At 62.6% G+C, this 19920-nt stretch overlaps 1 protein-coding gene across 15 annotated transcripts; it reads right to left on the bottom strand.

Moving 5' to 3' along the window:
• ELN (elastin) lies at positions 563–19914 on the bottom strand. 15 transcript variants are annotated; one of them, XM_021415950.1, is made up of 35 exons: positions 19590–19914; positions 14891–14944; positions 14497–14535; positions 14335–14367; positions 13196–13240; positions 12595–12696; positions 12318–12404; positions 12191–12241; positions 12056–12106; positions 10376–10447; positions 10185–10211; positions 9909–9980; positions 7503–7529; positions 7279–7344; positions 7005–7049; positions 6798–6881; positions 6641–6700; positions 5850–5954; positions 5720–5770; positions 5067–5261; positions 4928–4984; positions 4480–4674; positions 4317–4367; positions 3648–3791; positions 3400–3453; positions 3164–3298; positions 3036–3083; positions 2743–2784; positions 2373–2432; positions 1975–2016; positions 1861–1887; positions 1606–1647; positions 1387–1416; positions 1210–1260; positions 563–1120 (listed from the first exon to the last, which is right to left on the bottom strand). In XM_021415950.1, the coding sequence occupies exons 1-35, from the start codon at positions 19666–19668 to the stop codon at positions 1071–1073; spliced, it is 2373 nt and encodes a 790-aa protein (XP_021271625.1). In that variant the 5' UTR covers positions 19669–19914; the 3' UTR covers positions 563–1070. The 15 variants fall into 15 exon arrangements, with proteins under 15 accessions (XP_021271625.1, XP_021271626.1, XP_021271629.1 ...); XM_021415951.1 differs by having other exon boundaries at positions 1975–2001; XM_021415954.1 differs by lacking the exon at positions 1606–1647.

Genomic DNA, 19920 nt, shown 5'->3' with positions numbered 1-19920 from the left:
TGGGGGGCGGTGGGGGGCGGTCGGGGTGTGCGGTGTGTCCCGGTTGTGCACGGCGTGTCACCGTGGAACGGGACGCAGATGTCCCCGCGGAGCCCGGGATGTCGCCGTGGGGCGGAGTATGGGTGTCCCTCTGGTGTCTGGGATGTCACCACCGGGGGTGGGCGTCCCCCCCGGGTCCCCACGCTGCCTTCATGGATCAGGGCACAGATGTCCCTCCAGGTCCCGGCCTGTCACCCTGTGCCACCTGGCACAGCCCATGTACCACCCACCCCAGCAGGGGTCAGGGCAGGGTTGTCCCCCCGCACCCCCAGGCAGTCACGGCAGGGCAGGGCAGGGCCATCCCATCCCCTGTGACTCCAAGCTGTCCCCGCTGGGGCTGTCCCCACACTTGGCCGCGGTGTCCCTGAGCAGTGGCCACACACCAGGGCGCACGGATGCCTGACCCTGGCCCACCTGAATCCTGCATTTTGGGAGGGGGCACAGGGCAGTGCCACCGTCACCACCACAGACACTGTCCCGGGTGGGGGGTAGCAGGGGGATGCAGGAACAGGACGGAGGCAGATTCCATTAAAAACTTGTCCTTTATTAGTCTGTTGGCAGCGATTCCCTCTGCATAGGGCGTCCCACCCAGTTATATCAAAGTGAGTAACATGAAGGGGGCTGGGGGGAGCCGCGGGCCGGCAGTGTCCCCGCGGTGTCCCCTGCCACCGGGACCCCCTCCTTCGCTCCCTCCCTCCTTCCCCCCACCCCTGAGTGCCCCTCGTGCTCAACCCAGCCCCCCCCTGGGTTCAGCCACCCCCCAGGGGGAGCACCGGGGCCGGGTTGGGGTGGGGGTCCCAGGCCCCCCCACAAGGAGCGATAGCACCAAGGGGGACGGCTGCTCCCCGCAGTTTATTCCGCGCTCCCTGCTGGGGCTGGGGGGGTTCCCGGGGTGGGGGGGTGGCCCCTGACGCTGCCGTGGGGTCCCTGCCGGGAGCGTGGGGCCGGGGGGGTCTCAGCTTGGTGGGGATTTACATTCTGGACCATGCAGTAGCACCAAAGTTCATGAGGTCATCGGTGGCGGTGGGCGGTTACTTCCGCTTCCTCCCGCAGTATTTCCCTTGTGCGCAGCCAACTCCACCTGAGGATGGAGGGGGGACAGTGGTTCAGTCCCCCAAGCCCCAGAAAGGTGCTGGAAGGAGGGGTGGGGGGATGCCGGGCAGCACTCACCTCTAAAGCCCAGGGCCCCCAGGGCTCCTCCGTAGGTCTTGGGGGGCTTCCCTGCAGGGACAAGGCAGAACAGTGAGTGGGGTGCGGGGTAACGTGGGGACAAGTGCCCTGTGAGGGTGAGGGGACCACCAACCCAACATCTCCATGTCCCCATGCATGTGACCAGAGTGCACTCACCGCCAAATCCCAGCTGACCGGCAACCCCACCTGCAAGCACAGCAAAACCTCATTGGCGTCGGGATGCTTTGCCCCATGTCCCCCAGCCCAGCTCTGCCCCACTCCCCCATGGCCATGTCCCCATGCCCCACATGCTGCGTGTCGCCATGCCCTATGTGCTGCATGTCCCCTTGTGCTGCGTGTCCCCATGGGCATGGCACAGGGCACAGGGCAAGGTACCTGGAAATATCGGTGACACACCAAAACCGGGAACTCCAGCCCCTGGGGGGAAAAGTAACAGCAGTGACAAGCAGTGACAGCCCTGCATGCCTGCAGCATCCCCAGCCTACAGCTGAGTGCGACCTGCTCCAAGAGCCCCGTCCCCACCATGGGTGCCCACCCGGTGCACCCAGCAAGGCAGTGGCATGGGGACAGTGAGTGCAGCAGTGCAGGCAGTGGTGCAGTCCCACCCCAGCCCCCAGCCCCAGCACTCACCTGGCTGCAGCCCCCCAACACCAAAACCTGTGGGAAGGGAGAGCCCCTGTGAGGGTGAGGGCATGGGGATGGAGGTAGCATCAGGGGGCAGCTAAGGCTGTCCCTGTTCCTTACCTGGCTTAGGAGGTTTTCCAGCAGCTCCTGGATACAAGAGCCCTACATCAGAGAGGGGCATCAGCACAGCCCCCGAACTGAGCCCAGAGGGTCCCCAGCTGTCTCACACACTGGGACACTGCTGTACTGTCCCCTCACTCCATGGCCTGTGCCCTGCTGGGGCTGTGGCCATCCCCTCCCTGCTGTACCCCAGGGCACAGATAGGGCACGGTGACAGTGCAGGGTGGGGACATGGGGACCATGGGACCCATGCCCCTGTCCTTCCCCGCTCCCCAAAACCCAGCCCTGAGAGTCACAGCTGGGAGGGGACAGTGTGGCTCTGCATCACCAAAATGCCATTTCCTTTTCGGCCCTTCAAACCCTGGGACTCCAACACTAAGCCCACCAGCACAACTCACCAGCACCAAGGCCACCAGCACCAAGGCCACCAACTCCGAGGCCACCAACCCCGAGGGCACCTGTGATGGAGAGCCCAGGTAAGCACCCACAGGTGGCCATGGGGACAGAGAGCAGGGCTATGGGGGCTGCACTCAGGGAAGCCTGCGGTGGGCTTCAGGCCAGGGTGGGAAACGGGCTGAAGACACTGGGCATGGCAGTGCCGGCCTTGCCACCACTCCCAGCTCACATGGCAGTGGGATTTGCATGAGGCATTGCTACTGCAGTGCCAGCCCTGGGTCCAACCCACTCCCTGCCCAGCCCTGCAGCAGCCCGCACCCTCCCTGTGCAGCCCCATGCCCCAGAAGAGCACCCATCCCCTGCATCACCTACCTGGGATGCCACCAACCCCTGGGACTCCAGCCCCTGGCACACCTGCAGGAGAGAGACAGTGAGGCCGGGTGCCCCCAGCCCACACAAAAGGGACAGTGACCCCAGGGGGGTGGCCCTGACCCATCCTGCATGGGGAAAATGTCCTCACTCTGTCACCCTGTGCAGAGTGCCATCTCCCAGACCTGGGCCACTCTGCCAGGGCATGCAGGGACATGGAGTAATACTAGCACCCCAATAATGACATAGGATGCCCAAAGGGGAGCAGGCTGGGGACTGGTGGCAGTGCTACGTACCAAATTTGGGAGGCTTAGCACCAGGCGGCACCCCGACCTGAGGGATGCCTGCAAAGCAAGCAAGGGCACTGCGGTTAGGACAGGCATCCCACTCCCACTGCACACAGCTGGGTATGTCATGCTCTCACCTGCCCCGGGGAGAACGCCAGCACCGGGCACCCCTACACCTGGTACCAAGCCGGGGACACCACCAACGCCAGGCGTCACTCCTGGCACAACAGGAGCACCGGGCACAGCGCCTGGCACCCCTCCAACACCAGCACCTGTGGGGAGAGGGGCTGAGGACACAGCCTGGGGGCTGCATGGAGCCAGGGCAGTGCTCATGCCAGCACGGCTTATCCACATGGAGATGTGCCCAGCTCACCATATTTGGCTGCCTTGGCTGCTGCTTTTGCGGCTGCTGCTGGAGCTCCAACACCTGGGACAGCAAGACAAGGGTCAGTGTCCCTGGGGGTCCTCTCCAGCAGCGTTGGGTAAAGCTCATCCATTTCATCTTGGCCACCCACGAACAGATGGCTTCAAGCTGGTGGAGGCCACCAGGATGTTCCTCACGCCCACTCTGCCCCAGACCTCTTCCCAAACCAGCCAAGCTGCCACCACTGCCTGCCTCACCTGGGACACCTCCAACACCGGGGACCAGGCCACCTACACCAGGAGCAAGGCCACCTACTCCAGGAGCAAGGCCACCTACTCCAGGAGCAAGGCCACCTACGCCGGGAACCAGGCCGCCTACACCGGGAACCAGGCCAGCTGCTCCTGCAAGAAAAGGGAGAGAAAGGTTGGGGTCTAGCTCGGGCAGAAAGATGGTGAATGAAACAGGGGAATGGCAGGCTAGGTTGATTGTACAGATGGAGTGGTGGGTGGATGGGTGGTGGGATGGAGGCATGGATGAATGGTGGAGTGGATGGATGGGTGGATGGATGGATGGATGGATGGATGGATGGATGGGTGGATGGATGGATGGATGGATGGATAGGTAGGTAGGTGGATGAGTGAGTGGTGGTGTGGATGGGTGGGTAGAAGGGAGATAGATGAACAAATGTATGAGAAGCTGTATGGATGACCTAGAAGCATCCATGCAGGCCAGCTCTCTGGAGAGCATTCCTTGACACAGCCAGGACCTCATCCCATGCACAGCCCTACAGAAAGCTCATCCCTTGCCCCAGCCCACAGGGACCCCATGCAGTGCATAGCCTCAGCCCAGATCAGGGAAGCACCCTGAGGTGGGGAGGTGGCAGGAGACAGGACCTGTGGGATAACAGCAGAGTGAGCCCATCTTACCATACTTGGCGGCTTTGGCGGCTGCTTTGGCAGCAGCAGCTGGGCCAGCTCCTAGGGGAGAGGGGGAGCATGAGGGGCAGTGAAGACTTGAGGTGGCCATGCCAGCATCTATCAGCCAGCACCACCTCAGACATCCCTGAGCATCCCCTAGAGAACATCTCACCAGGCACCAGACCGGGCACGCCAACTCCGGGAACGCCAACTCCGGGAACGCCAACCCCAGGTACACCAACTCCAGGCACACCAACTCCAGGTACTCCAACTCCAGGTACTCCAACTCCAGGTACTCCAACCCCAGGAACACCAACCCCGGGAACACCAACCCCGGGAACACCAACCCCAGGAACACCCCCTGCTCCTGCCGAGAGGTTCAGGGATACATCCAAGCCCCTGCCCTGGCCATTTGTAAGCATTCTTCCCTCCATCTATCCCTCCCTCCATCCATCCCTCCCTCCATCCATCCCTCCCTCCATCCATCCATCCCACCATCCATCCATTACCCCATACCTGCATCCAACCATCCACCTGTCCCTCCACCCATCCCTCCATCCATCCCTCCATCCCTCCACCCCTACCACCATCCATCCCAGAGCAAAGGATGAAGATCTCACCAAATGCGGCCGCTTTTGCTGCAGCCTTCGCTGCAGCAGCAGCTGCTGGGCCACCAACTGCAGGGACAGAAGAAAAGGTGGCAGAGGGTCTGGCACAGCTGGCACCATTTTGTCCCCTCATGCCAGCCCATCTGCTCACCTCCAACACCAGGCACCACACCAGGAACACCAGCCACACCGGGTACTCCAGGCACACCAGGCACACCAGGCACACCAGGAACACCAGGAACACCGGGAACACCAGGAACACCAGGAACACCTCCAATGCCAACACCGGGAACGCCAACACCAGGAACGCCAACACCAGGAACGCCAACACCAGGAACGCCAGCTCCTGCAGGCAGCAAGAGAGAAGAAGCTGGGTTTGCTGAGAGGTGGGACATGGAGGAAGAGCTGCTCTTACTATCGTGGCCCCCTGCCTCATCCCAGCAGCTGCATGGGACACACGCCTGGTTTGGGGTCACCCAAGAGCTAGGAAGTCATCAGCACAGAGGCCATTCCATGGGGACTCCAGATGACGCTCACCATGGGGAGATGGAGCCTTGCAGCCAAATGGCATGGAGACATGGCTGGTGGCCCCCGGTATGCACCTGGAAGGGCTGGGGGCTCTGGGCACTGGTCAGACTGGGAACTGCCCAGAGCAGCCACAGCCTTGACCTTCATTCAAGGGACAAGTGTCAGGTCACTTCTTGTGGAAGGGATGAGTGCCAGAGGAGCTGTCTGCATGGGACACTGCAGACATCCCAGGATAACGAGGTGGTCAGAGGGCTCCTTGCGTGGTGCAGTGCTTACCATACTTAGCTGCCTTGGCTGCTGCTGCTGCTCCCGCTGGTGTCCCAACTCCTGGGGACAAGAGAGAGGGACCCTGAGCTACCTGCCCCACACTGACTGCAGCAGGGACAGAGCTCATGGGGACAGTCACCTGCCACCCCAGGAACACCTCCGACGCCAGGAACCAAGCCAGGCACACCGCCGACACCAGGCACAAGACCTGGGACACCACCAACCCCGGGCAGCACCCCTGCACCTGGAGGGAAGCAGAGCAGTCAGAGCACCCCAAAAGTGCTGCTATGGGGCACGGTGTCCCATAGTGGCAGGAGACGGCACAGGGCTACAGATCCTCCAGGCAAAGCCAGAAGCTGGAGCGGGCTCAGAGCTCCCAGATCAGGTGTCCTGTGCACACCCATTGGGGCTGCACCTGGGGCCAAGGGTGGATGAGCTCCCAATAGCACCGCAGGCACAGGCATGGGGAGCAGGAAGAAGATGCTCGCCGGCTGCTGTGCTGCTCTGCAAGCACTGTGATGCTCACATGGCAGTGTGCATGAGGCAGTGTCCCCACAGCGTGCATACACCCGGGCAGGGGATTCCCAGCACCACAACCCTACAGCCCACGTGGCCAGAAGTTGGTGGCAGCTGGCAGGACCCTGAGGTCCCCCAAGGACGGGTCCATCAATCCCAGCTGCTGCCGGGGCTGACGCATTTCCTCTGGATGCTCCAATGAGCGCGGGTTTGCCGCTGTGAAACTGACTGCCTCTGCCAAGGAGGAGAGCAGCGAGCTGCAGATCTCAGCCCATCCCTCTGCTAACTGACTGCAGACCCTGCAGGCACCGGGAGCTGCGGGTGCCACCATGCAGGGCTCTGGGCTCAGAGAGCATCCCGAAAGCAAAGCGCCCCACAAAGCCACGCCAGTGAGGCTCAGGAGCAGGGACTCACCGTAGGCTCCTGCCTTTGCTGCTGCCTTCGCTGCAGCTGCTGCTGCTGCCGGGCCTCCCACTGCCAGGGCAGCAGGAGAGAGTCAGGAGTGTGGGACATGGGGACATGGGGACAGGGGGATGTGGGCCTTGCGCCCTGGGGCTGAGCCCAGCCTCACCTCCGACTCCTGGCACAACACCGACACCGGGCACCACGCCACCCACCCCTGGGATGCCACCAGCCCCGGGCAGGACACCAGCTCCTGCAGGGAGAATGGGGAATCAGCTCAGAGATGCGACAGCAGCAGTCCCCCCAAGCCCAGGAGGGAGCACAGCCTCCACAGTGGGGCCGTGGGTCCTGTGTGTGCCCACGGATAGTGGCTCACCATATTTAGCTGCTGCTTTTGCTGCCGCTGCCTGTGCTCCAACACCTGGGGAGGGACAGGAGGAGATGCTGAGGAGATGAGGATATCCCCACCACAGCCCTCCCCTCTCCTTAGGGAGGTGACACCACTCTGTCCCGTCTCTGGCCACTGCGGGGCTGCCAGGCAGTGCCAAGAATCCTATCCAAGCACCAACAAAGCCAAGGGGGTGCCAGCTCCCCCCGACACAGTCCATGGGTCCCTGAACCGCCCAGAGCAGCCAGGGTGGGGGCCATACCTGTCCCAGTGGGGTAGCCGGCCTTCCCAGCAAGAACCCCTACTCCTATCCCACCTGGTCCAAGGCCTGCAAGCACAAAGAGAAAGCATAGCGATGTCAGGAGCTGAGGTGGGGGTGAGGCAGACAAACAGCTCCAGCCCCATAGCTCCGGACACGCTGGGGACACAGGGTCTGCGAGGAGCTACGACCGTGGAGCTATGAGCGCTCATCACAGGGCAGCTTACCGTTGATGGCGGGCAATCTAAAGCCACCTGGGGAGGAGAAAAGGCGCTGGTTAGCACCTGGCTGCCAGTGGCCGTGCCCGCTCTGCCCCGCGGTGTAGCCCCTCTTTGCCAGCCAGCCAGCAAGCCCTCAGCACTGGGGCTCTTTCCCAGCCAAATCTTTTTTGGGGTGCAATGCCACACCATGGTGGGCATCCCAGAGGTGCCCCTCTCCAAAAGCGAGCCCCACACCGAGGGCTGCGGTGTGTGGAGCTGGTTTCCAACACGAGCGTGTCTTTGCTGGAGCCTCCCATGACCCCGCATCGGCAGTGATCCCCCGAGAGCCCCGGGGCGAGAGCCGTACCCGGCCGGCTGCGCCAGGCTCCAGCGCGCGGCTTTAATTGGAATCAGGGCTTGGGAGCTGAAACGTGACCTCACTGGGAGGTCGGCGAGAAGGGACGGGGGGATTACGAGAAGGAACATCGCGGCTGAGGAGACGGCTCCTTGCGAAAGAGCAGAGTCTCATTGCACAGGACAGCACGGGAACACCCGATGCTCAACGTGGCAGTGGCCACAGTCCAAGGAATGGTGACAAAGTGGCACCTGGGACTGCGTATCACAGCAGTCCAGTCCCCGTGCTGGCACCACGGGCAGTACCATCACCCACGGACAGGATGCTGCTCCTTATGAGACAGCATCCCACAGCCAACATGTGCGCTCCAGATTTCCCCCACCCACAAGCTGTTCCCACCAGCTGCCACGCGATGCTGGGAGTGCTCTGCAGGCGGTGGCCATGAGCAGGCACCCAGCAGCAGCAGCACCTCGCTCGCCCCCCGGCTGTCTGACAGCAGGTGACGCATGAAGGCGGCACCGAGGGCCCAAGCCTTTGGGACTCTGGGAGTTTCTCTGGGTCCCCAGTGCCCCTGAACGCACCCTGTGCCAGCACAAGGATGGCCACCAGTGTCACTGGTGCTAACAGAAGCAGCGCTGGCACAGAAAGCCATTTTCCCAGACCTGAGGCCACCTCGGCACAGTTCCCATCCCTGTGACATCAGTGGGGATCCTGATTTCAGCCACAGATCAGCCTGCACCCCCAGCAAATGGGAGGCCCTGGGGCCCCCTCCTGCTCCAGGGCAGCCCAGGAGCTGGCTGGTGCGTCTGGAGCAATGCACCCTAGCAGGAAACTTTCCCCTGAAAATGCTATTTTCAGTGCTGTCTCCTTGCCCCTTTTGCCCTGCGCTCACCAGCTCCTGCACACAGTGTGAGGGACATGAAAATGTACTACACATGTCAGCAGCCCCTTGATGAACACCTCTGCTTCAACCAAGAGCTGTGACAGCCAGCCCAGCACATCCCCACGCTGCTGGAGAGCGACGAGCCGGGGTGCACCCAGCACCCGAAAGCACACCAGGGGACAGAAACACCATCCTAGCACACACCCTGCAAGAGGTGGCACTGCACAGCAGCCACAAGGGTGGGGTCCCTGAGGGAGGGATGGGGACACGGCAGCCACTTGCTGCTGTGGGGCTCACCGCTCCGAGCCAGGCGTGGCGGCTCCCCAGAAAGTGGGTCAGCCCCTTCTGGGCCGCGGGCCACTGGTGGGGCCGCCGGGACGTGGCCAGGTGCCTGCAGCAGGCACCCCATGAAAGGCCGTCTGGGGCCGGGCGGCCAGACGGCATCCGATCTGCGCGGGGCCGGGTCGCCCTAACGAGCGGAACGAGCCTCTGCGGGAGGAAGCGGGCGCTGGCCAAGTATTTCTGCCGTGGGCCCCGCTGGGGGAAGCTGCCGGGGCTGGCGGCCGTAGCGGGGAGGGATGCGCGCCCTGGGGTGGGCTGCACCCCAGGATAACGCCCGGGGACCCGCTTGCTCCTGCACCCCTGGGATGTGGGGCCCCACTCGGGTCTGGCTCCCATCCATGCCCTGGGTGTCACTGGGGTGCAGTCAGGCAGTGCCACCCCGTGCCCACCGCTGCCACCCCACTGCTGTCCCTGCATGGGATGGGTGGGTCTGGCACCCGGCACAGGGATGGGTGACAGATGGCACCGGGGCAGCGCAGGTTGGGAGAGGGGTGCTGAGCACCCCCGGGCTGGGACCGAGCATCGTCTCTGCGGGCAGTGAGGAGGGAGTCCTGCCTCTGTCCCCACTGCCATCCTGCTGGTGGTGGCCTTGGCGAGGGGTCCCCAATGGGGGACACGCAGCCTGGGTGAGCGTCTGGTGAGCAACCCCTGGCCCCCAGGGGCCACAGAAAGCAGAGGGTCCCTGGAAGGATGCGCCTGGTGCCGGGAGGGAGCTGCGGACCAGCACAGGGTGGCCCAGCCCAGCACATATCCCAGGGCCACCCAGGGCCACCGCGGCTCAGCCCGGGGCAGCGGGGACGGCGGCTCGTCCCCCTGGCCCCCACCCGCATCCCTGCTGGCTGTGGCCGCTTACCTGGGAGCTTGGGAGCTTTGATGGGATACCCCAGAGGGACACCGGGCTGCTGGCCTCCAAAGCCTCCCAGTCCTGCAAAGCCAACAGCAGACGCTCACCTGGAGCCTGCGCCCAGGCTGCCACCAGACCTTGCAGAGCGGGGTGCCCGCGGCACCCTGGGTCCCCGGCCACGGCTTGGGAAGCCCCTGAGGCACCTTCTGGTGTGGGGAGGCCACTGCGGTGATGGAGAAACTTAGGAAGGAAGAGAAGAACGGAGGGGAGAGAAAGGGCACTCACCGGGGATTCCTGCGAAGGCTCCTGCTCCTGGGGAGAAACAAAGATATAGCTGTGAGTTGTGGGGCTCCCAGCAACCCATAGGGTCCTGCCTTGGGTTCAGCTGTGGGCAGTACAAGGGCTGGCATGGGGACAGCCCCAGTAGGGTGGAGGTGAGCCCTGGACCTGACGTGTGAATGGGAGCAGAGACATACCTGGACCTTTCGGCTTGACCCCGGTGCCAGTGGGAACGCCGGGCAGCACGCCTACACCGGGGAAGCGGATACCTGGGGTGGAGCAGAGGGGACAGTGAACACACTGTGGCTTCGTGGTACCCAGAGCCATGCCCCCTCCTGCCTGCTAATGCCCAGAGATGAGAGAAAAACCCTCTGGGCATGCCCTGAGCCACCTGCACCCAGCACCCCAGTCTTAGAATCATAGAATCATTCAGGTTGGAAAGACCACCAAGATCACCCAGTTCAACCATCAACTATCACCACAATACCACTAAACCATGTCACTCAGTGTGACATCTACACTTTTCTTGAAATCACCTCACTCTTCCCTGGCTCAGCACCCCAAGCTGCACTGAGCCCCGTGCCCAGCACCAGCGTGACGGGGGGACACAAACTCCATCCATGGCACATCCCTGCTCCAGCCCCAGCTGTGGCACCAAGCACCATGGTGGTGGTGGCTCCTGGCCCTTCAGACCTCATCCTGCCCAGACATCCAGGGAAAAGGCTCCATTTCTGCCCATTAGCGGTTGGGCTACATTTGTTTTTTTCCAGTTCTTTTCCCTTTTACAACTGTCTTTCATTATAAGTCATGCCATTTTCAGACACGGAAAGACATTCCTGACCAGCGACACACTTCCCATTCCAACAGTGTTGAAACATCTTGTTCTCACAAGTTTTCCTCCCCCGATTGCTTTGTGGTGAGGGGTTCCTGTCCCCCTCCACCCCTCCTGCTCCCAGTCTGCTCCACTCGGTGTCCAGCACTGATGTCACTCGCTCCCACACCAGGTCCCCAGAGGCATCAAGTCCCCACCTTTGGCACTATGGAGATGTTGCTTTAGCAAGTGGGGCTGGAAATGGTGGGGAGGGCAAGGAGAGGTGGGCAGGGAGCTTGGCAGGTGGCAGTGGTGTCCCAGTGGGGCTGAACACATTGGGATGGGGAGGTGGTCAGGATGCAGCTGGCCACGAGGCCACCAATGGGTCACCAAGGTGCTGCCTGGAGATCGGGACCCCCTTGGAGATGGGGGTGCTGTTGTGGCATGGGGTTCCCATTGCAGGTTGGAGCATTGCCATGGAGTGGGGATCCCCTCAGAAGCTGGGGTGCTGCTGTTGGATGGCGATCCTCTCAGAGACTGAGGTGTTGCAATGGGATGGGGACTCCCTTGGAGGTGGGATTCTCCTTGCAGGTTGGGGTGCTGCTATTGGAGGAGGTTGGGGTGCTGCCATGGGATAAGGAACCCCATGGTGTTGTTGCATGGTTTCGCCTTGCTGGCTGGGGTACTTCCATGCACGGGAACCCCCTCAGAGGTTGTGGTGCTGCCATGAGACAAGGAACCCCTGAAAGGAGGAGTGCAGCTGTGGGATGAAGACCCTCTTGGACATAGAGGTGCTGCTGCCGCATCAGGGAGTCTCTCAATGGTTAGGGCCTTGCAGTGGGATGGAAATCCTTTTAGAGGTTGGGGTGCTGCTGTGGGATGGGGACTTTCTTGAAGGTCAGGGTGCTGCTCTTGGTTGGGTCCCCATGCATTCTGGGCTGCTGCCATAGGATGGGGACATCCTCCCAGGCAGAGTTATTGCCATTGGATGAGAACCCCCTCAAATGAAAGGGTGTTCCCGTGGGATGGGGACCTGCTCAGTGGTCACGGATGGGACCCAGCTCACCTGCTCCAGGGAGCACACCACCACCCGGGAAAGCTCCAGGGATGCCAGCACCTGTGGGACAGGAGAAAGGCAGCAGTGAGCCCCTGTCCGCAGGCACTGCCCACTGCCCCAGCCCCATCTGGGCCATGCACCTACCTGGCACTTTGGGGGGCTTCCCCGCCGCGCCAACCCCGGGCTGCACCACACCTGCAGGAGCAGAGAGCACTGAGCACTCACACGGCGCTCCCGCAAGCTCAGAGTGTGGGAATGGGACATTTCCTACCTCCGGGAACACCAAGGCCTCCGGGAACACCAACTCCACCCACACCTCCAAGGCCACCAATTCCACCCACGCCACCAAGGCCAGCACCTGGGGACACAGGGAAAAGAGGGCACAGGGTGAGATGTCACCTTTGGGCTATGGATGCCAAAGGAAGGGACACCCCAAGGCAGCACAGGGGATGGGTACTCCTGGGCTGGGCAGGTGATCTCCGGAGCCCTAAGGATGCCCCAGCCCAGAGGCCCCCCCGAGCATCCCCACAGACACCCCTGGTACTCACCAGCTTTTGCCGCAGCCTTAAGAGCGGCCGCAGCCGCAGCACCTGGGAAAGCTGCTCCGGGGAAGGCTCCCAAACCTGCTCCCAAACCTCCGACCCCAGCACCTGCAAGCAATGGCACAGTCTTAGCACCCATCAGCACAAGTGCCCACCCAGCCCTGCTGCACCTGTGTACAGCTGGAGAAGCAGGGTGAGCGTGGGAGCAGGAAGGTGCCTGTACCCCAGGGCTGCAGCAGAGGCGAGGGGCAGTGAGCTGGCATTAGGCACAGCGAGGCAGTGTTAGGTGACATCTGCATGGGGACAGCTCTGTGGTGCCAGCCTGGCTCATGTCCTGTGCTTTGTCACCCCACGTGTCCCCCCAGACATCTGCTCCCGTCCCTGCCACCCAGGCACCCTGCAGTGTCCCAGGACGCTGCACATGCTGCGTGCAGGCACTGTCCCCCTGCTGCCAGCCCTCTCCTGTCACTGCCTGGGGCTGCCCAGCCTAACTCCATGGGAGGACACGGCTATGGGGCCATGGACAAGCCCTACGGCTGAGGAGATAAGCCACCCGCTGTCCCTGGGGAGGCTCTCTGAGTTGGGGATAATCCTGGCTCATGCTCACCTGGCTGCAGGCCAAGAGGGCCGAGTCCCCCGAGGCCACTGACCCCTGGAAAGAGAATTGGGCTGAGGGGGACAGTGTGGCTTCAGGGGCACTGCATGGGGACTGGGAAGGGGCTGGGATGCAGGCATGCCTGCCCATTCCTGTCCCATGCTGCTCTGGTGTCTGGGCCAGTCCGTGGGGTTCCCTGCCATCACCCCAGCTCGTGCTCCCTATGCAGAGCACGGATGTGGCTGTCATGGCAAATAGGGATGTGCGTGGGATGGGTCCCCCCAGGGCCAACAGGAGGGCCCTATTTGCACCATTCCAGCTGGATGCATTGGTCCAGGGGTCCCTGCCCACCAGGCCCTGGGGACGGGCACAGAGGGATGGGGAAGGGACGCAGGTAGTGGCATAGGACGTGTGTCCCCATCTGATGGCCACCGCCGTCCCTTCCAGCCCCACCCATCCCCCACCCCCCGGGCCACGAGGGGACGGAGCCGAAATGTTTATGGCTGAGGAATGAGTCCCTCCGGCTCCGGCCAGCGCTGCCTTCCAACATCTGGGGCTAATCAGCACTCGCTCCCTCCAGGCGCAAATTCCACTGCCTTTGGCTCACGGTGCGGACACCGCTCCGGCTGGGGCTTCGCGGCTGCGCCGCGTTTGGTTTTAATTACACCGAAATAAAGGGCCTTGTTTTTCTTTCCACAAGCTGAAATCTGAGTAAACGGAGGTTGCAGGCCCCCGCCTGGGGCTGGCGCTCCCGCGGCGCTGAGTGGGGACGGGGCAGGCTGCACACCCCACCCCAGGCGCTGCGCTCCCCATCCCATGGAGCATCCCCTGCTCACAGACAGTGGGCATCTCCATCAGCGCCCTGCCATTGCTCCCCACCACTCATCCCCTCCTTCTTGGGCAGACGAGCCCCAGCCAAAGCCGCTCAGCTATGGGACTGCTGAGGATGTCTGGGAGATGGGAACAATTGGAGAGAAAGTGGCAGCGCTGAAGCCAGGGACAAGGACGAAGGCGCGCAGAGACATTGTGGTTATTGAGAGCTCGGTGAGCGGAAAGCGCTGGCGGGTGTCAGGGAGCATCCCATCCCCACAGCCTCCTCCTGCATCCTGGCTGCTGGTGCAATCAGTGAGAGATGGAGGGAAGGTTCATACCTGGTTTGAGAGGTTTTCCTCCAGCACCGAGCCCTGGGGGAGATGAGGGAGAGCAGTCAGGCACTGCATCCCCTGCAGCGCATCCCCTCCTGGCATGGGGACACCACATGGTGCTGCCATGCCTCCCCCTCCCCGTCCCAGGCGAGGGTCCCCAGCACTCACCTGCTCCCAAACCTGCTCCCAAACCTCCGACCCCAGCACCTGCGAGCAATGGCACAGTTTCAGCACCCACCTGCGCAAGCTCCCACCCAGGCCCCACTCATGCCATGGGTTTGGGGGTGACAGATCAGAGGTCCCCAAGGATGCATGCACTGAGGACAGGCTGTCAGCCAGAACCTTCCCACAGTGGGGGCTGTGGAGGTGCCAGCTGTGGGCAGGTGGCCCCAGCAGAAGCCTGGCACAGCCCCCTCCCCACACCAATGGGGCTGCAGCTACCCAGGGCTGCATGTCCCTATGTCCCCTGCTTCTGCTCTGCTGATCTCACAGGTGTCCTGGGTGCCTCCCCAAGGGCCTGCCCCATCCCCACAGTGCCCCCACACTGCCCAGCTCCCCTTACCTGGGAAAAAGCCTCCTCCTGGGACTCCCCCTCCCGGAATAGCACCAGGGACCCCTGCAAAAGGAGAGACTCTGGTTAAAACCCTCGCAAGAATCTGTGCAGGACTGGGATGGAGGCACACCCTGGAGCAGGGTGAGCTCCCTGCCTGTCCTTGCACATCTCCATACCTCCAGTGCCACACTGGTGATGGGGTCTGCAGCTGCCCCAGGACCCACTGTGAATGTCGGCAGGATAATGAGCAGGCTGGGATCCAGCTTTGCCTCCCCAAACATTGCCAACTCCAAAACCCAATCACACCCAATCTGCATCCCTCTGCCTGTCCCTGCAAAGCCAAGAAGCTCCTCAGTCCCTCTCCTCTCAAGGGCGGCTGGAGCGGGACTCCCACATGGTGTTTGAGGGACTTTGGGGTGGGTGCACCTCCCCCTGCAGAGCCACGTTCAGCAGATGGATGCTCCCTGCTCCATGGCGGCCGTGCATGAGATGCAGGCCAGCGGGGATCTCACTGCAGGATGGTTGGTGTACAGGGACGAGGTGAGGGGATGCCCTGCTCCTGGCCAGGCTTTCTGGTCATGAGCAGCTTGTAAAGGGATTTCTGGTGTGGTGGGCAGGGCTGGGGGGCTCGCAGTGAGCTGGGCAGGGAGGATTTGTGGCTTCCAGAGCCTGTGGTCACAAGGGGGAGGACCCTGCACCCCCCAGGAGCTTGGTGCATGTGGTAGCACAGCCCTGGGGCACATGGCACGTGGAGCCTCTGACCCGAGGGTGTTTCTTGCACCCAGCCACCCTGTGGGGTACCAGGGATGGAGTGCCATCCTTGCCATGCTGGGACGCACACACAGATGTCAGGTGGCACACAAGGTGCATACACAGGTGAAGGACAAGTGTGTGCACACACATGAAGGATGCACGCCCCTGTGTACACACACACTGGGGGGCACAGGCCCAGCAGCATCCCCTCCCTGGCTGATGTATTCCAGCAATGCCCAGCAGTGGATTTGGCAAACCATGCATCCCCAAGCCAGCTCAGGGCACGAGTCCAGCTGTGCTGCAGCTGATGTCCAGGGGAGCAGTGCTGTCTCCCTGTCCCTGCTGACCGCCCGGCTCGCCCCACCGCCCAGCCCAGCCCAGCCCAGCCCAGCCCAGCCCAGCGGGGCGGCAGCCGGCCAGCGCTTACGGAGCGGCTCCTTTTCCTGGCACATTCCTCCGCCTGCCCTCCCTCATCCCCCCCCCACCAGCTTGGAAAAACAAATCCCAGCTCCTTGCCTGTTTCCAAACATACACACATCTCTCATCCTCCCCACCCGTCCTGCTGGGCAGCTGCGTCGGACACCCCTGCGGTGTCCCCAGGGCTCAGCCCTCTGTGGGTAGGGTGGCATCTTTTGCTGGGGGAATGCTGGGCACCATGGGGAACACCCGGGCCCTCTGGCCCACCGCTGCCTGGCACAGCCCCATGGGGAAGGTAGGAGGAGGCAGCTCAGTGCCCTTCCAGTCCCATAAAGGCCTGAGAGACGCCATGCAGAGGCCGTGCTCTTGGAGCCTGTTCCAGCTCCATGCAATCCCAGTGTTTTGGAGGATTAAAGGGAAGGTGCTGGTGTCCATGCCCAGGTCAGGAGGTGTATGGGGACCTCCTGCCTTGGCACCAGCCAGGCTGGCTGCACAGATTTCGCTGGGAGCAGGAGGCTGCTCCCCATGTGCTGCTGAGCAGGGCTGGCCGTGACATCAACCAGCCCCGTGCTCCTGCCCAGCTGCACTGCTGCACCATGTCCACGCCACACTGTGGCAGTGGCTCTCCAGGGGCTGTGTCTCCACGCTTGTCACACACTTTGCAGCCCTGTCCCTGCCCTTGCAGCAGGGAAGCAGGCACTGCCTATCTCCTGTAGTCTGATCCCAGCACGAGGGGCCCTCCTTTGCCCCCTCCATCCCTTGGCACATTGGAGATGGAGATACTGAGTCACAGCCCCACTGGGACTGGTGGCTCCCTGCGCTGTGTCTGTCCTGCTCAGAGCCTGCTCCCAGGTCCCTTTCCCCCCCCTGGCTAGAGCTGTGTTTCCAACCCTGAGACAGGAAAACATGCACCTAAATCCACAGCCCTGTCTGCAGGGGTTAGCTCATGGAGATGTTTCAGGAGCCGGTTATAGGAGCTGGACTTCTCTTCCACAGCTCTGTGCCATTTGGTCGCTGCAATAGCTGCACTACTCCGTTATCTGTGCTATTTTCTGTTTTCCACACCATTTATGTTTGACAGCTATTCCTGTTATCCACGCTGTTTCCACTACCTGCGCACTTACTGCCGGATCCCTTTTCAAGCAAGAATGGCAGATGTTTTCTGTACTCAGCAGCTCATTTCCCCTTGCATCCAAGAGCCGCCTGAGGACCACGACAGGACGGGTGCACACAGCCCGGCTCAGCCCCTCGCCCCGTGTCAGGGCAGCCAGCTCCACTCCTCCGTGGCCCCCCCGGCCCCTTCCCACAGCCGGCTCAGCGCCCGACCGCTGCAGACATTTCCCTCTCACTGTTTGCTTTTTTGGAAGAATGGGTTTTGGAAACACGTAGTCTCCAGGCAACCTTGAAGCTGTGCCGCGTCCCGAGCCCACTGGTAGCAGCTTGGGAGGATGAGGGCAGAAGGAGGCTGTCACCACAGCCAGGCTTCCACCTGGACCCCAGAGCCCCAGCTTTCAGCTCTGGGTGTCTGCAGGCAGGCTGCACAGGTGCTCTGGGCTGAACTGTGTACCCTCAGAGGGTCTCCATGGGGTCAGGGTGCTGGGGGGGGTACAGGACACCAGCATATCTATTGCCTGCATCTCTGTGCCCACCTCTGCACCCTGAGCCCACAGGGCTGGGATACCCGTGTCCCTCTGTCCTCTTTGGGGTGTCACTCATGGGAAAGCACTGGGGGATGGGTGCCCCCCTCCATACACTGCCCTTGGCACCTTTTACAGCAGCTTCCCCATACAGTAGCCCAGATTCATCCATGGGCCCTGCATGCTCCCACGGTGCCCAGAACAACCCAACTTCCTGGGGTTGATGCTGAGCCACCTCTGGAGGATCCCAGATGCCACCAGCTCAGCCCCTCAATGGGACAGCACTCCGCTGGGCTTCTCCAGGACGCTGGGACAGTCTGAGCACAGGGGGCTGCCCCCATCTCCAGGCCCCCAGCTCTGGCATCTCTCAAGTGTCCCTTCCCTGCCCAGACTGGAGCTGCAGTGTGTGCCATGGGAGGTAGCCCTGTGACCCCTCCAGATGGGTGCATCCTGAGCACCCAGTGGTGTCTCTGGCTGTGCCCTTGTCCCAACTCAGTCCTCAGGGGCTCGCAGAGCACAGTGCCAAGCAGCACACTAGGCTGCAGGGACAACAGTAACTCCTCTGTGGAGAAATGTTCCCCAGTGTCCCCATCAGCACAGGGACTCCTCAGGGAGCTGCTCCCAGACCAGCCAACACCCCAGGATGGCGCGCCAGGGGCTGGAGCAGGGCCAGTAGATCCAACTGCTCACACACCACTGTGGGATATCACCCTGGGGCCAAAGCCATCCTGAGACTTCCCCAGCTGCCAGCTGCATGGGAGCTGGCAAGCAAAGCAACCAGGGCAAAGGAAGCCAGCATGGAGCATCCCTGCCAGGCACAGGGAGTGGCCAGCACTGAGCTGCAACCCGGCTGGGACGGCTGCTTGGCCCCGGGCTGCAGCTCTCCAGGATCGGGCAGAGCAGCAGCTGTGCAGGTGCCTGGCACAGGAGTGACATTACGTGCACAGCTGGGGACAAGCAGCCTGGGATTGAGCAGGGAGCTGCAGGGCACCAGTGGAAGGAGCTGCTGGCTGCAGAGAGCTGCCTTGAGGGCTCTGCCCTGGCCAGGGGTGGCACTGCCCATGGGGTCCTGCCCTGTGCCTGAGCAGCTGGCACTGTGCAATGGCTCTGGCACCGTCCCCATCACCACCACTGCTGGTGCCCCATGCAGCCAGACAGGCGCTGTTCCCCTTCACCCCAGACCCTATGGAGGCAGCTGTCCCACTCCGCACCATGCTATCTCCACTTTCACCCGCTTTTCCCATTGTGAGCAGCCCCAAATCCATGCTCACAGTGGCCCCAAACCATGGTCACGCACCTGCTGTGCTGCTCGGCCCTGTCCCACCCGCAGCAGGATGCTCTGCCCTGGTACTCGGTGCCGTTTGTCCCCTGCCCGTGTGCACATGTGCACACACTAGGGGGTGTCATCCAGCCCCAGCAGCGAATGCTGCCCAGGCAGGGGGTGGGCGGCACCGGGGGACACACACAGCCACCAGACACCGGTGACACCAGCAAAAGGCTTTGCCATGGCCACGCACTGTGCACACGCGCACCCTCCAGAGTGCCCCCAGCTGACACCGAGATCACATCAGGGGGGCCATGGGTGCCAGCCCCAGCCCCTGGCACTTGCAGTCACCCCACATGCACGTTCCCAGCACCTGGGCACGATGAGGCACCTCGGAGCCACCCCCCCAAAAGCGCTCGGCGGCGCCGCTCCCAAGCGCCGTGTGACGCCTCGGTGCCATCATCACACCCCGCACACGGGGAGGTGGCACCTGGCTGAGCTGTGCCTGCCACCCCGGGGGTCCAGCGCAGGGCAGGGGCTGCCCTCCCCGGGGACCCGCAGCCCTCGGCCGGGGCAGGACGGAGGGTCCCGGCAGAGCCCCTGCAGGCGCAGGGGAGGGAGCCTTCTCGTTCCTTACCTCCTTGCTGGGAAGCCGGGAGGATGGAGAAGAGGAGGAGGACTCCGGGGAGGAGGGGTGCAGCTGCCTGCCTTGCCATCTCTTGAAGCAATGCCCCCGTGCTCTCGCAGTCAGTGTGTTTTATCCCAGAGCTGCTTAATTGTTGCTTCCAAGGATGTGAGGGGAAGGGGGGGGGGGGGGGGAGGGGGGAGGGGTGAGGGCAGGAGAAGGTAAAAGAGAGCAAAAAGAAAAGAGACGAAACCCTCCAAAAGAAGGGACGTCAAGAAAGGGAGAGAAAGCCACTAGGAAAGCTAAGGCTAGCAGAGCAAAGGAAAGCAGAGCACGGCAAGGA

This window comes from Numida meleagris, chromosome 18, assembly GCF_002078875.1.
Source record: "Numida meleagris isolate 19003 breed g44 Domestic line chromosome 18, NumMel1.0, whole genome shotgun sequence".
NCBI classification, from domain to species: Eukaryota; Metazoa; Chordata; class Aves; order Galliformes; family Numididae; genus Numida; species Numida meleagris.
Note: the sequence above shows the minus strand (reverse complement) of the source record. Positions and strands in the feature narration are given on the sequence as shown.